The sequence below is a fragment of the Lampetra planeri genome, chromosome 57 (genome assembly GCF_965212315.1).
Source record: "Lampetra planeri chromosome 57, kcLamPlan1.2.h2, whole genome shotgun sequence".
Classification (NCBI taxonomy): domain Eukaryota; kingdom Metazoa; phylum Chordata; class Hyperoartia; order Petromyzontiformes; family Petromyzontidae; genus Lampetra; species Lampetra planeri.
In genome coordinates this window covers 4,776,832-4,792,619 of record NC_136163.1, presented here as the reverse complement: position 1 = coordinate 4,792,619, position 15,788 = coordinate 4,776,832, and the positions used below count along the sequence as shown (strand labels likewise).

Here is a 15,788-nt window from a genome sequence, read left to right as displayed (position 1 = left end):
ATTCATCTTCTTGGTTCTTTCGGTAAAGTCACGTAGAAGGAAAATAATAAAATAATAAAAATAAAAGATAATAAAATAATTCTCACGACGTTTCGGCCACAACGCAAGCAGCCGTCTTCAGGTGGAGAACAGGTCTGTCGAGAAGGCAGAGTCTGAATGCCTTCTCGACAGACCTGTTCTCCACCTGAAGACGGCTGCTTGCGTTGTGGCCGAAACGTCGTGAGAATTTTTTTATAAAGTTTTATTTTTATTATTTCATTATTTTACTTCTACGTGACTTTACCGAAAGAACCAAGAAGGCATTCAATCATTGTTATGTACGCAGGGTTATCTATTTATGTCCACCCCACTTAGATACCGAAATAGAACTATTGTAATACGATCTTGATTTGAAGCTTTCGTGACTGCAGGAATCCATACTCTTTGGTTCTTTCTGTAAAGTCACGTGGGTAGAAAATAAACAACATTTATTGAAATAAATAAAATTGTATTTAAATCAATTTTTTTTATACCTACGTGACTTTACCAAAAGAACCAAAGAGTATTGTAATAGGCTTTGTGCATTTGCATATTCGCAGTTTGCGGTGTATTTGGTCTCCGATGTGGTCGCGTGGATTTTTCTCCGCGTCCTCCGGCTTAAGAGCATTTGTCTCACAGGGTAATGCGCCGCTCAATTCGAGGTATTAATTGTCGTTCGCGGTAGCCAGGGCGCTAATGGAAAGAATAAATAATTAACCCGTAAAAACAAAGTTTTTCACTATAAATCCTTTATATGCGTGGCGGCTAGAGTCCTCTCGTCCTCTGGCTTGAGATGGCTGCCACCTATGGGTCAGATGAATGGCTGCCACCATTAAGAAATTGGTAATTAAATTTTTTTTTTTAAATTTCCCTAAACAGTGTAAAATTTTGAAAAAAAATTTTCACGAAAATTCATTGTCACGCACAACGAGTCTGTGTGGAAAATGCCAGCTCGATTGGATCACGGGAAGTGGGTTAAAAAACGACCGAAAGATTTGCACGGTCGTAAGCAAGCAAGCAAGCACGCAAGCAAGCAAGCAAGCGAACTTAATATAAAGGATTTTAAAAAGCCGACGGCGACGTAGCAACTGTTGAGTTGTTCGGTGTTGTCGTTTGTGCTCGTACCAAACCACTGGCCTACGCAACAGCAGAAGCGGCATCACCAATCATCACTTCATTGTGGTTTGTCATTGTGTGTGGAAGGGGTGGCCACGCATGTATTGCCACCCCTCCACTCCCCCGCCGTCATCCAGCGGTGGATTGACAACAAGGCGCTGGGCTATCGCGTGCACGATTTGCGTGGTCGGCATCACGCTGCGCCGGTCGAGAGGAGAGGGAGACGGCGTAGTGATGGGGGGGGGAGGCAGATGGCGGTTAAGCGGATTTCACCGACAAAGCCGATTAGAGCCGCTGACTCCCATCGCCAAGAGAGGCGCAGGCTCTTATCGTCAATCCGCCTCGAGCAGGAGTAGGAGGAGGGTTACTGCACCCGCTGGGGCATGAGGCTGCGTGTCTGCGACCAACACCACGATCACGATCATCGACACCACGACACCGCGAACACCTTCACCACCACCACGTGGTGGCGGTAAACGGAGATGGAGGCGGACCGAGAGCGTGCGTGAGCAGGTGAGGGGGGGCGCGAGTTGGGGATTTGTGCCGTTTGACTTCGGACACGCGGTTTTCGGACGGCGTGCGAACGTTGGGGCGACGTTTGGTTCCAACGTTGGGGCGACGTTTGGTCCCAACGTTCGGAAAACGTTGATTACAACGTTGGCGGAACTTTGGTTCCAACATTGCGCCGACGTTGGAAAGACGTTGGCTCCAAAGTTGGGATGACGTTTGGTTCCAACGTTGGGGCGACGTTTGGCTCCAACGTTGGTTCTAACCACAAACCCAACAAAGCAGCGTGGCACCAGCGTGGGTCACGTGTACCGGGTGACCGTCACAGTGCGTCGATGTCACCGGTGGGTTTGACAACCAAAAGCGGTGCCTGAATGATTCACTTTTTTAACATTCAATAGTTTTTTTCCCCCTCATCATAAATAAAGCCAGACGCCGGTCTTTAATGTACACGCCCGTAAAGCCATTGGCGTGTCCAGCCTGGCCGAGCCCGGTTTGAATGCTTGTCTTTGACCTGCGTATGTTACATAACTCCATGCATTCCTCAGTCAACCTCTTGAAAGTACGTGTTTAACATTGGCCGTGTCATTAGCGTCGTCATTGAGCAGGCGGTACGCCTCCACACATATTTCCCTACACATGAAGTGTTGTTACACGTCGCGCGAGCCACGGCTTCCTGATAAGGTCCTCGCCCTCTCAACATCGAGCAGGTCACCGGCATCGGTTTAAGCGAGCCTGACTCTGCTGACGAGACGATGTCGAAACCAGTCCTTGCCTAAAGACCACTTGACCTTTCGATTTAAAGCTTTCGTGACTGCAGGGATTCATCTTCTTGGTTCTTTCGGTAAAGTCACGTAGAAGGGAAATAATAAAATAATAAAAATAAAACATTATAAAATAATTCTCACGACGTTTCGGCCACAACGCAAGCAGCCGTCCTCAGGTGGAAAACAGACTCTGCCTTCTCGACAGACCTGTTCTCCACCTGAGGACGGCTGCTTGCGTTGTGGCCGAAACGTCGTGAGAATTATTTAATTATGTTTTTTTTTTTCCTTCTACGTGACTTTACCGAAAGAACCAAGAAGACTACCTGACAGTTAGACAACATTTGAACCTCATGGCGGTACCCCGGGGGAACCGTAGTGCCCCGGCTCTCGCACAATGTCCGTGAAGCAGTCACTGTTAGTCTGTCGATGGTCGGCGATGGCGGCCATCGACTCATCTCGACGAGCTGTACACGATTAATTTTTCGACAACGGATTTTGTCATGCTGATGTTTGGCGTTTCGACATTGCGGAGTGGCACCACCGATTTCGGATTGATCGGTGCCCCAGTCGCGGAGTTGAGTACACCCCTGGGAAAAAATAGTGTCCCAGAAATAAAATATTGAATTGCCTCGGCCATTTAGTGTTATTTGGTACACCGGGGGTACCACCACAAGGATCGTTTGTTCAAACCTGCTTCTCCCAATAAGGCGATGAACGTCGAAGCCGGTTCCAGAATGCGCTCGCATTCATCCAATGCCGTTGAAGTTACGCGTCATTTTCGTTCCTGCTCCTTCATTTCGTTTCTTTCACACAGGCGGCGGGGTTCGATCGCTCCGCAGGGTTGGTGGCGGCCGGCAGCCGAGGGGGTCGTGGCGCCGGATCGAGTCGTCCCGGGGCGGCGGTGATGGCGCGCGCCCTGCGGCTGGCGTGGCTCCTCCTAGCCGGCGTGACCGCCGTGGCGTGCCGGCGCGAGCCGCGGCCGGCGCCGCCGGGCGAGCGGGCGACCCCGGCAGTGCCCTCCGCCCCTCATCTGAGGTGCGGCCGTGCGGCGCGGTCGTTGGTGGGCCACCGACGGTTCCGAACTCGGCGGAGCTCGCGTCCGTCATCGGAGCTGCGTCGCGTACACAGCAAACACGCCGCTCTCCGGGCTTGCACACAGATCAGAATTGGAATTCTAGATTTGAAGTTTTCGCGACTGCAAGGGTCCATACTCTTTGGTTATTTCGGTAAAGTCACGTGGGTAAAGAAGAGAAAATAAATTTCGATTTGAAGCTTTCGTGACTGCAGGGATTCAACTTCTTGGTTCTTTCGGTAAAGTGACGTAGAAGGGAAATAATAAAGTAATAAAAAAATAAAACATAATAAAATAATTCTCACGACGTTTCGGCCACAACGCAAGCAGCCGTCCTCAGGTTGCTTGCGTTGTGGCCGAAACGTCGTGAGAATTATTTTATTATGTTTTTTATTTATTTCCCTTCTACGTGACTTTACCGAAAGAACCAAGAAGAAGAGAAAGTAAATTAAATCACGACGTTTCGGAATCAACACAAGCAACCGTCATCAGGTGTTGACTGCTCCAGCAAAATGACTGAGGCGTGTGAAGAGAGTTATTACGAGTCAACGTGTTTATATAGGTGACTTTACCGAAAAAACCAGAGTACAGAATTGGAATATTTAATTTTGGTGTGCACGTGCATCTTGAGCTTCTTGCACCACCGTTCGTAGCCGACCCGTGCATTTATACCGGAGGAATTAATTCCTGCTGCCATCCAGATCAGAATATTTATACTGGGGGGAATCAGTTCCTGCTACCACTCGGATAAGAATATTTATTTATGCCGGAAGAATCAGTTCCTGCTGCCACCCGAATACAGATGCCAATTCCCAGACTCTCTTGGTTAACCACGGACAGGTGGCATCCGTAGTGAGTGTGTGAGTTAGTGGGTGGGTGAGAGGGTGGGTGAGAGGGTGGGTGGGTGAGAGGGTGGGTGATTGGGTGGGTGAGTGGATAGGTGAGTGAGTGGATAGGTGGGTGGGTGTTTAGGTGGGTGAGAGGGTGGGTGAGTGGATAGGTGGGTGGGTGAGAGGGTGGGTGAGAGGGTGGGTGGGTGGGTGAGAGGGTGGGTGGGTGGGTGAGAGGGTGGGTGGATAGGTGGGTGGGTGGGTGAGAGGGTGGGTGAGTTGATAGGTGGGTGGGTGAGAGGGTGGGTGATTGGGTGGGGGAGTGGATAGGTCAGTGAGTGGATAGGTGGGTGGGTGTATAGGTGGGTAAGAGGGTGGGTGAGAGGGTGGGTGAGTTGATAGGTGGGTGGGTGAGAGGGTGGGTGATTGGGTGGGTGAGTGGATAGGTCAGTGAGTGGATAGGTGGGTGGGTGTATAGGTGGGTAAGAGGGTGGGTGAGAGGGTGGGTGAGTGGATAGGTGGGTGGGTGAGAGGGTGGGTGAGAGGGTGGGTGGGTGAAAGGTTGGGTGGGTAGATAGGTGGGTGGGTGAGAGGGTGGGTGAGAGGGTGGGTGGGGGAGAGGGTGGGTGAGTGAGTGGATAGGTGGATGGGTGAGAGGGTGGGTGAGAGTGTGGGTGAGTGGATAGGTGGGTGGGTGAGAGGGTGGATGAGAGGGTGGGTGGGTGGATAGGTGGGTGGGTGAATGGCAGAAAATTCTCCACAGCCCAAACCCAGACACATTTCTCAGTCGGCACTCGAGGTCCGGTATCAACACTGTGCAGTTCTTCCTGCAATAAAGTCAAACGGGACGACGCCCGCTAGCAGATCTCAGTCACAAATCAATCCATGCCACCTGAACACGTGTGCCAACCTCCGGACTCTCCGGCTCAAACTCGAAAAGGTGGCAACCCTCTCTATCACCGTGTCAAACAAACTCAGGTGTCGCGTAGTTAGCATGGGCCGCTTGTGCAAGGAAGGATTTAAATATGGGGGGCCCTATTCAATTTCCGCCCCCCCTCGCCGATCCTGTGTCACCTGACGCATCGTGGATTCACTGTGGCATCTTGAAGCCGTGAGAGACAGAGACAGCTTGGGGAGGCTTCCATCCAACGTGGGATTGTTTGTTGATAACGACGACGACGACGCTGACAACTGTGGCCGCGACTTTGGAGTGCGTTGCTTTAAAATGTGACCCCGTGACCCCCCGTGACCTTCCCCGTGTCTTTTTCTCCCCCCCCCCACCCCGTCGCTAACCCAGCCGCCACGGCAGGCGGACGGACGGGGCGCGGAGCCGCACCACCAAGTCCGAGCAACAGCTGCGGATCGGGGAGCACGACTTCACCATGAGGCCCGGCTTTGGGGGTACGCCAGAGGTCGCAAACGGGTTTTGATTCCTTACCCGTACCCGGCCGCACCAGGGTCGCAAACGGGTACCCGTACCCGGCCGTACCCGTACCCTACCCGTACCCGGCCGGGTACGGGTAGGGTACGGGTATCGGGTACCTGATTGCGACCTCTGGGATGAAGCCTTGTTGCAGGCGCGGGTGGGTTGATTCTAGGAACTTGAATTGTGAGAAGAGACAAGACGTTGGGAAATGAGCGACAAACGGTGACTCACCAGTGACTCACGGTCTACCCGTACCCGGCCGCACCAGGGTCGCAAACGGGTACCCGTACCCGGTAGCCGGGTATCGGGTAGGGTACGGGTATCGGGTACCCGGTTGCGACCTCTGGGGTACGGTCCCTTCTGCCGGTGTATTTCACGACGCCATTCGGTCGTAACGCGACGACGATTGCGATTGTGTTAGGGAAAGCGTGTGTGTTTTTTTAATGACGCGGACGCGAATTGAATGTAACGCGATCGAGTGACCGGAACGACGTCGCCGCGCGAGTAGGAATAAGCGGTCGAACGGCTGCCTCGGCGTAGCGTCATCGTCACGCAAGGGTGGGATGCTGCCGGATGCTTCTAGATGCCACCGACACGCCTCAGTCTTTGTTCAGGCCTGCGTACGCGTCTCGCGTGTTATCGCGGACTGTGCTTTACTCGGTATAATGCATTATTTATTGTAATGCGATTTTTACACGATTGCGTGTTGAATGTTGTTGTTGTTGCTGCTGTCGGTCGAGCAAAGGCCTCTCCCATATTATTCCATTCCTTCTTTTCGTTGCACTTACACGGAGACCCATATACACAAAGACCCACAGCACAGAGACCCACAGCACAGAGACCCACATCACAGATACCCACAGACACAGAGACCCACAGACACAGAGACCCACAGACACAGAGACCCACAGACACAGAGACCCACATACACAGAGACCCACAGCACAGAGACCCACATACACAGAGACCCACAGACACAGAGACCCACATACACAGAGACCCAGACAGAGAGACCCACAGCACAGAGACCCACAGACACAGAGACCCAGACAGAGAGACCCACATCACAGATACCCACAGACACAGAGACCCACAGACACAGAGACCCACAGACACAGAGACCCACATACACAGAGACCCACAGCACAGAGACCCACAGACACAGAGACCCACAGACACAGAGACCCACAGACACAGAGACCCACATACACAGAGACCCACAGCACAGAGACCCACATACACAGAGACCCACAGACACAGAGACCCACATACACAGAGACCCAGACAGAGAGACCCACAGCACAGAGACCCACAGACACAGAGACCCAGACAGAGAGACCCACATCACAGATACCCACAGACACAGAGACCCACAGACACAGAGACCCACAGACACAGAGACCCACATACACAGAGACCCACAGCACAGAGACCCACATACACAGAGACCCACAGACACAGAGACCCACATACACAGAGACCCACATACACAGAGACCCAGACACAGAGAGCCACAGCACAGAGACCCACAGCACAGAGACCCACATACACAGAGACCCACAGACACAGAGACCCACATACACAGAGACCCAGACAGAGAGACCCACAGCACAGAGACCCACAGACACAGAGACCCAGACAGAGAGACCCACATCACAGATACCCACAGACACAGAGACCCACAGACACAGAGACCCACAGACACAGAGACCCACATACACAGAGACCCACAGCACAGAGACCCACATACACAGAGACCCACAGACACAGAGACCCACATACACAGAGACCCAGACACAGAGAGCCACAGCACAGAGACCCACAGACAAAGAGACCCAGACAGAGAGACCCATAAACCTGACAAGAGTCCCAGACACAGAGACCCACAGCACAGAGACCCACAGACACAGAGACCCACAGACACAGAGACCCACAGACACACAGACCCACAGACACAGAGACCCACAGACACAGAGACCCACAGCCGTGCTGAGAGACCTACAGACACAGAGACCCACAGACACAGAGACCCACAGACACAGAGACCCACAGCCCTGCTGAGAGACCTACAGACGTGCACAGCGATTGGTCTTTCAGGGCCGCGTTCTGGGCAGGAAGGGGCCAACGAGGCAAAAATGAATTGTTGTACGGCACTCCTTTGCTCCAGCATCCACGCTGTAGCAGCGGTCGCGGTGACGGTGAATGCTGTGTGGTCCCGCCAGGCCCCGCTATCCCCGTCGGCCTCGACGTGCAGGTGGAGAGCATCGACAGCATCTCCGAGGTGGACATGGTGAGGAGGACGCAACGCCCACTCACCGGCAAACTCACCCTCGCTCTCGTCCCCCCTTCGCTCACCCTTCACCGCGTTGCGACACGCTCCACGTAGGGCTGCCGGGGTTGATTGACGGGGAGGGGGGGGGGGGTCCAGTGCTCGACCGATTGACGATGAAGATGATGCCAACGATGATGATGCCAACGATGATGATAATGCCAATGATGACGCCAATGATGATGATGCCAACGATGATGATGATGATGCCAATGATGATGATAATGCCAATGATGATGCCAATGATGATGATGCCAACGATGATGATGATGATGATGCCAACGATGATGCCAACGATGATGATGATGATGATGCCAACGATGATGATGATACCAACGATGATGATGCCAACGACGACCGCACCGTGCAGGACTTCACGATGACGCTGTTTGTGCGCCACACGTGGCGGGACGAGCGGCTGGCCTTCCCCAGCTCCAGCAACCGCAGCATGACCTTCGACAGCCGCCTCGTCAAGAAGATCTGGGTGCCCGACGTCTTCTTTGTGCACTCCAAGCGCTCCTTCATCCACGACACGACCACCGACAACGTGATGCTGCGTGTCTACCCCGAGGGGCGCGTCCTGTACAGCATGAGGTGAGCGCCCCGCGTCTCCCGTGACGACCGGGCCTCCTTCTTGGTGTCTAGACGGGGCCGTCTGGGTGGGGCGGTGTGTCTAGACGGGGCCGTCTTGGTGGGGCGGTGTGTCTAGACGGGGCCGTCTTGGTGGGGCGGTGTGTCTAGACGGGGCCGTCTTGGTGGGGCGGTGTGTCTAGACGGGGCCGTCTGGGAGGGGCGGTTTGTCTAGACGGGGCCGTCTGGGTGGGGCGGTGTGTCTAGACGGGGCCGTCTGGGTGGGGCGGTTTGTCTAGACGGGGTCGTCTGGGTGGGGCGGTGTGTCTAGACGGGGCCGTCTTGGTGGGGCAGTGTGTCTAGACGGGGTCGTCTGGGTGGGGCGGTGTGTCTAGACGGGGCCGTCTTGGTGGGGTGGTGTTTCTAGACGGGGCCGTCTCGGTGGGGCGGTGTGTCTAGACGGGGCCGTCTGGGTGGGGCGGTGTGTCTAGACGGGGCCGTCTTGGTGGGGTGGTGTGTCTAGACAGGGCCGTCTCGGTGGGGCGGTGTGTCTAGACGGGGCCGTCTTGGTGGGGCGGTGTGTCTAGACGGGGCCGTCTCGGTGGGGCGGTGTGTCTAGACGGGGCCGTCTTGGTGGGGCGGTGTGTCTAGACGGGGCCGTCTGGGTGGGGCGGTGTGTCTAGACGGGGCCGTCTGGGTGGGGCGGTATGTCTAGAAGGGGCCGTCTGGGTGGGGCGGTGTGTGTAGACGGGGCCGTCTGGGTGGGGCGGTACGTCTAGACGGGGCCGTCTATAATGACACAAACTCAACAACCACATTTTTAACCACAGCAATCACAATCTAAGCAGAGCCATTACCACAAAACCTCAACCATAACCGCATCACCTCAACCATAACCACGACCAACAACTTTTGTGGGGAGACCTTCAACGTTGGGTTGACATTGACTACTGTACTATTGTGTCTTGTTATTGCTGCTATTATTATTGTTGCTGCTGTTGTTGTTGCCATTTCTGTTGTTGTTGCCGCTACTGTTGTTGTCATTGTTGTCATTGTTGTTTTTGTTGTTGTTGTCATTGTTGTCATTGTTGTTTTTGTTGTTGTTGTCATTGTTGTTTTTGTTGTTGTTGTTTTTGTTGTTGTTATTGTTGCTGTTGCTGCTGTTGTTGCTGTTGTTGTTGTTTTTGTTGTTGTTGTCATGCAGGATAACGGTGACGGCTATGTGCAACATGGACTTGAGCCGGTTCCCTCTGGACACGCAGACGTGCGCCCTGGAGCTGGAGAGCTGTGAGTTCGGGTTGGGATGAGGGGAAGGGTTCGTGGATAGACCATCAATTGATAGGATAGGCTGACGATCGGTCTGAACCGTGTTTATTACATTGAAGGGTTGACTTGGATACCAACACAACAGCAACAGCAACTACAGCCGCCATTCGCCACTTAGTTGTGGTCACGTCACCAAAGTGCTTGTGCCAGGCTAGGTACACTTCGAGCCCATCACGTGAAGCGTCAAAGGCGCTCGCTACTGGCAGGAGGTTGCGGGACATACCCGGGTGTAATGAGTCGGGGATTTTAAATTTACCATCGAAAATTGTCACGAAAATTGTCACGGAAATCGTCGTGAAAATAGTCACGGAAATCGTCGCGGAAATCGTCACGAAAATCGTCACGGAAATCGTCACGAAAATCGTCACGGAAATCGTCACGAAAATCGTCATGGAAATCGTCAAGAAAATTGTCACGAAAATCGTCACGAAAATCGTCACGGGGCTTTTTGTGTGGAAATGTACAGCAGCCAAATACTCCCCAATGCACGGCGATTCTGAATGTGGAGGGAAAAACCGGAGGACCCGGAGAAAAATCCACACGACCACTGTGGGAGAGAGACACGGGATCGAACCCAGGACCTCCTGTAGACCACGCGGGGTAGTTAACATCTTACCACTGTGGGAGAGAGACACGGGATCGAACCCACGACCTCCTGTAGACCACGCGGGGTAGTTAACATCTTACCACTGTGGGAGAGAGACACGGGATCGAACCCAGGACCTCCTGTAGACCACGCGGGGTAGTTAACATCTTACCACTGTGGGAGAGAGACACGGGATCGAACCCACGACCTCCTGTAGACCACGCGGGGTAGTTAACATCTTACCACTGTGGGAGAGAGACACGGGATCGAACCCAGGACCTCCTGTAGACCACGCGGGGTAGTTAACATCCTACACCAATGGAGACTAGGCTCTAAAGAAAGCCGTCTCGGGTGTGGGCCAATCAACTTCAAGGACAGTGCATATTATCATCCTTATCAGAGTTGCTTCTTTTTGTTTGCTTTTTTGACTACTTGTGTTGTGGTCATTGCAAACATGATGCCTTGAATAAAGGTGTCAGTTTTGTACCAGTTAAAAGGGTAAAAACCTACTATTAGTTAACATCTTACCACTGTGGGAGAGAGACACGGGATCGAACCCACGACCTCCTGTAGACCACGCGGGGTAGTTAACATCTTACCACTGTGGGAGAGAGACACGGGATCGAACCCAGGACCTCCTGTAGACCACGCGGGGTAGTTAACATCTTACCACTGTGGGAGAGAGACACGGGATCGAACCCAGGACCTCCTGTAGACCACGTGGGGTAGTTAACATCTTACCACTGTGGGAGAGAGACACGGGATCGAACCCAGACCCTCCTGTAGACCACGTGGGGTAGTTAACATCTTACCACTGTGGGAGAGAGACACGGGATCGAACCCACGACCTCCTGTAGACCACGCGGGGTAGTTAACATCTTACCACTGTGGGAGAGAGATACGGGATCGAACCCACGACCTCCTGTAGACCACGCGGGGTAGTTAACATCTTACCACTGTGGGAGAGAGACACGGGATCGAACCCACGACCTCCTGTAGACCACGCGTGGTAGTTAACATCTTACCACTGTGGGAGAGAGACACGGGATCGAACCCACGACCTCCTGTAGACCACGCGGGGTAGTTAACATCTTACCACTGTGGGAGAGAGACACGGGATCGAACCCACGACCTCCTGTAGACCACGTGTGGTAGTTAACATCTTACCACTGTGGGAGAGAGACACGGGATCGAACCCACGACCTCCTGTATACCACGGGAGATAGTTAGCGTCTCGCCACTGCGACGCAAATGAGACTAAACCTGGTCTCTCGACTTCTCACCGGGTTAAACAAAATCAACCGAACTTTAATGAGTCTCATCACCGGCATCGCCTGGCTTTTAGGATTTTTCTTCCCCTGGGGACACCGTTGCGACCGAGGGTTCCGGCGTTGACAAAACGAAACGCCGCCGGGGAGGTCGAGTGACGCGTGCCGCGATGTGCGGGGGACGTGCAGATGCCTACACGGAGGACGACCTGATGCTCTACTGGAAAAACGGCAACGCCTCTCTCTCCATGGACGAGGACATCTCCCTCTCCCAGTTCCTCATCCAAGAGTTCATGACCACGTCGCGCCTCGCCTTCTACAGCAGCACAGGTGCCGCGTCCCCCTCCACGTGTCCCTCTCCCCACGTGTGTCGTCCATCTCCCCGTGTCCCTCTCCCCGCGTCCCCCTCCCCGTGTCTTTCTCCGTGTGTGTCGTTCATCTCCACATGTCCCTCTCCCCACGTCCCCTTCCCCGTGTCTTTCTCCCTGTGTGTCGTTCATCTCCACGTGTCCTTCTCCCCACGTCCCCCTCCCCGTGTCTTTCTCCCTGTGTGTCGTTCATCTCCACGTGTCCCTCTCCCCACGTCCCCCTCCCCGTTTCCCTCTCCCCACGTGTGTCGTCCATCTCCCCGTGTCCCTCTCCCCATGCCTTTGTGTGTATGCGTGCGTGCATGTGTGTGCGTGTGTCCCATGCTTCGTGTGCGTGCGTGCGTTTAGGTTGACTCAGCCTTAAACGAGTACCTGGCGTGGTGTGTAAACATCGCCACCGGGGGAGACAAAGGTGGCCGGGCGTGGTGCTGGCCACCCACCCCCTTACTGTGCCGTGCCGCCCTTCATATGTGCTCGCTAACAGCACTTGCCCCAACAATCTGGCAAGGCTACACGGGGGATCTTTGTCTCTCTGTGCGTGCGCAGGCTGGTACAACCGCCTCTTCATCAGCTTCACCCTGCGCCGTCACGTCTTCTTCTACCTGTTGCAGACCTACTTCCCCGCGCTGCTCATGGTCATGCTCTCCTGGGTCTCCTTCTGGATCGACCGCCGCGCCGTCCCCGCTCGCGTCTCCCTGGGTCAGCGCCAACCCCCTCTCACCGCGTCGGCACTACCGGTGCCCGCGGTTGTCCCTCGCCCGCGTCTCCATCGTGTCCCTCCCGTGTCCCTCCCTGCGTCTCGTGCGCACGAACTTTGGATCTCTTTCGCGCCGTACGTAGCCAACCGTGCTGGTGTCGGAAGGCAAGGGCGTTCCGGACGGCTGCAGAAGCGCATCTGAAAGCGCCGCGCGATGCGGTGACCCCACCGCCGCCTTTGTTCGATCGTTAGCCAAAAAGCTGCTGCGGGGATGACCGGAGTTTGCGTGATGATGACGAGATGAGGAAGGTGTCGTGGTTGATTTGTGGCAAGAACTCTGTGTGTAATGAGTGCGACCTTATCATGGGTTTCGTTCACCGACGCTCCCCGTGTCTCTCCGTGTCCCCCCGTGCCTCTCCGCATCTCGCTGCTCCAGGCATCATAATGGTGCTCATCACCATGCCAGTGTCTCCCTGCGTCTCCCCCGCACCTCCGATTAGCACGAATGGCTGCGTATGATGCGAAAGAAGTTCAACATGCATGCTCCAGGCATCACCACGTGCTCACCATGTCCACCATCATCACGGGCGTCAACTCCCCCGTGTCTCTCCCCCGCTGCAGGCATCACCACCGTGCTCACCATGTCCACCATCATCACGGGCGTCAACGCGTCCATGCCGCGCGTCTCCTACGTGAAGGCGGTGGACGTCTACCTGTGGACGAGCTTCGTCTTCGTCTTCCTCTCCGTGCTCGAGTACGCGGCCATCAACTACCTGAGCACTCTGCAGGAGCGGCGCCAGCGCTGCGCCTGGAAGAGGGTGAGGATGGCGGCGCGGGAGGGGGGGCGGTGGTGGTGAGGGGGCGGTGGTGGTGAGAGCTAAGGATAGTGATGTGGTAGGGTGTAGGCCAGGGGTCGTCGTTGTTTTTTGTTTTCGAATTTTTGGTGGACAAAAATAAAAGGCAAATCGATATCATCTTCTTGGTTCTTTCGGTAAAGTCACGTAGAATGGAAATAATAAAGTAATAAAAATAAAACATAATAAAATTATTCTCACGACGTTTCGGCCACAACGCAAGCAGCCGTCCTCAGGTGGAGAGCAGGTCTGTCGAGAAGACAGCGTCTGAATGACGAAAAAGCAAATCGATATTTCGAGCGCAGCGACGCACTGCGGTGATTGCGCGATGGGTGGGTGTCCTCAACAAACAACGCCACGAGGCGGCGGTCCTCAAAGAGCCGCCGCATGCACCTCGGAGCCGCGAATTGCTGGCCCCTGGCGTAGAGGTATGGCAAAGATGAAGGATTAGGGGAAGGATTCGGGCAAGTTATAGGGATGGTGTTGGGGGTAGGGATAGGTGAAAAGTAGAGATAGGGATCGGATTAGGAGAAGGTATAAGTGGTAGGGTTAGGGACTGTTGATCGGGGTAGGAATAGGGGTAGGAGTGAAGGGTTAAATGTAGGGTTCGGGAATGGTGATAGTGATGGAGATAGGGGTAGGAGACGGTATAAGTGGTAGGGTTAGGGGATGGTGATAGGGATATGAATAGGGGTGAAGGGTTAAATGTAGGGTGGTAGTAGGGATAGGACCAGCGAATTATCCATCAGCCTTGCACAGACCCCACAGACGACTGTGCCCCCCGCCACCTCCCTCTCTCTTCCTCCGTCTCTCCCCCCTCCTTCCCCCTCCCCAGATCATGAACGCCTGCGTCTCCCTGCAGCCCGTGCCTCTGCCGTACGACGCGCAAGCCCGTCCCGGCGGCCACCGCGGCTCGATGGCCCTGCTGGGCGACCCGCCGGCACCAGCGGCCCCGTCCGCCCCGCCCGGCGGCGGCGGCACCGCCGGGCGCGGCGTTCTGGGCCGTGGCGGGCGCTACCTGGAGCGGCAGCGCGAGTGCCTGGCCCGGGCAGGCGACGTCATCCTGCAGCGGTCGCACGCCATCGACTCGTACTCGCGAGTTCTCTTCCCAGCGTCGTACATCCTCTTCAACGTCGTCTACTGGGCCGTGCTGTCCTAGCGGCCTGGCAGCGGCGGCTGGGAGGGCCGGGAATGCGTGAGGCCACACGCCGCCTCACACCCTGACAAGTTCAGGTTCATTTATTAGGTGTAGCCCTGTGAGCCATTCGGCTCTTGAATCGGGTGCGACCGCAACAAACAAAAAACATGAACAAAAAAAACATCTTAAAGTGAATATGTGACTAAGTGCAAACAGAAAATCCAAGAAAAGACAGCAAAATATTGCAGAAAAAAGCACCGTACACCAACGCTGTGTGCAAAAATCCCAGTGGGATGCAAGTCAAACAACAACAACAACCACAAGACAACTTAGATTAAGGCCATCAGTCTAACTCTGTACTACAACAAACAAACATGGCTAAACCAATGCACTTTTCGAAATGGAAAGGTCACAAGTACTCGAGTAGTAAATGTTGTGGGTTTACCCTCCAGCACGCAACCGGTGTGCTGGAGGGTAAACTGGCTTGCACGTTTTGATTACGTGACAGGCCTTACCAGCTGGCTGTGTCGGGTGGTGGCGGGTTTAACAACACATTTATATATTTAAAAACTGCTATGGATAACCTGATATGCCACGAGCAATCGGCGGCGGTTTCAGAACGGATGTCCTCGTGTTCCCGAAGCTCTTTGCGAAAATGTCAATTTTTGTCCGGGTTGTACATTTTACCAGCATTATGCTTCACTCGTGATATGGGGGTAGGCGGGGCTACATGATCTGTGGGTGGGGCTACCTGATAAGTGGGCGGGGTTACCTGATCAGTGGGCGGGGCTATCTGATCTGTGGGCGGGGCTACCCGATCAGTAGGCGGGGCTACCTGATCAGTGGGTGGGGCTACATGGGCAGTGGGCGGGACTACATGGTCAGTGGGCGGGGCTACATGATCAGTGGGCGGGGG

General features: G+C 54.5%; 1 protein-coding gene across 1 annotated transcript; it reads left to right on the top strand.

The window, feature by feature from the left end:
- Window positions 1-1,385: 1,385 nt before the first annotated feature.
- Window positions 1,386-15,348, top strand: LOC144735901 (gamma-aminobutyric acid receptor subunit rho-2-like). Its single transcript, XM_078618481.1, is given in 13 exon segments — window positions 1,386-1,462; window positions 1,464-1,512; window positions 1,514-1,663; window positions 3,248-3,293; window positions 3,296-3,443; window positions 5,608-5,711; window positions 7,959-8,026; window positions 8,436-8,659; window positions 9,840-9,922; window positions 12,005-12,145; window positions 12,730-12,882; window positions 13,502-13,698; window positions 14,570-15,348. Coding segments are annotated over 13 exon segments (1,764 nt in total). The 3' UTR covers window positions 14,894-15,348.
- The last annotated feature ends 440 nt before the right edge of the window (window positions 15,349-15,788 follow it).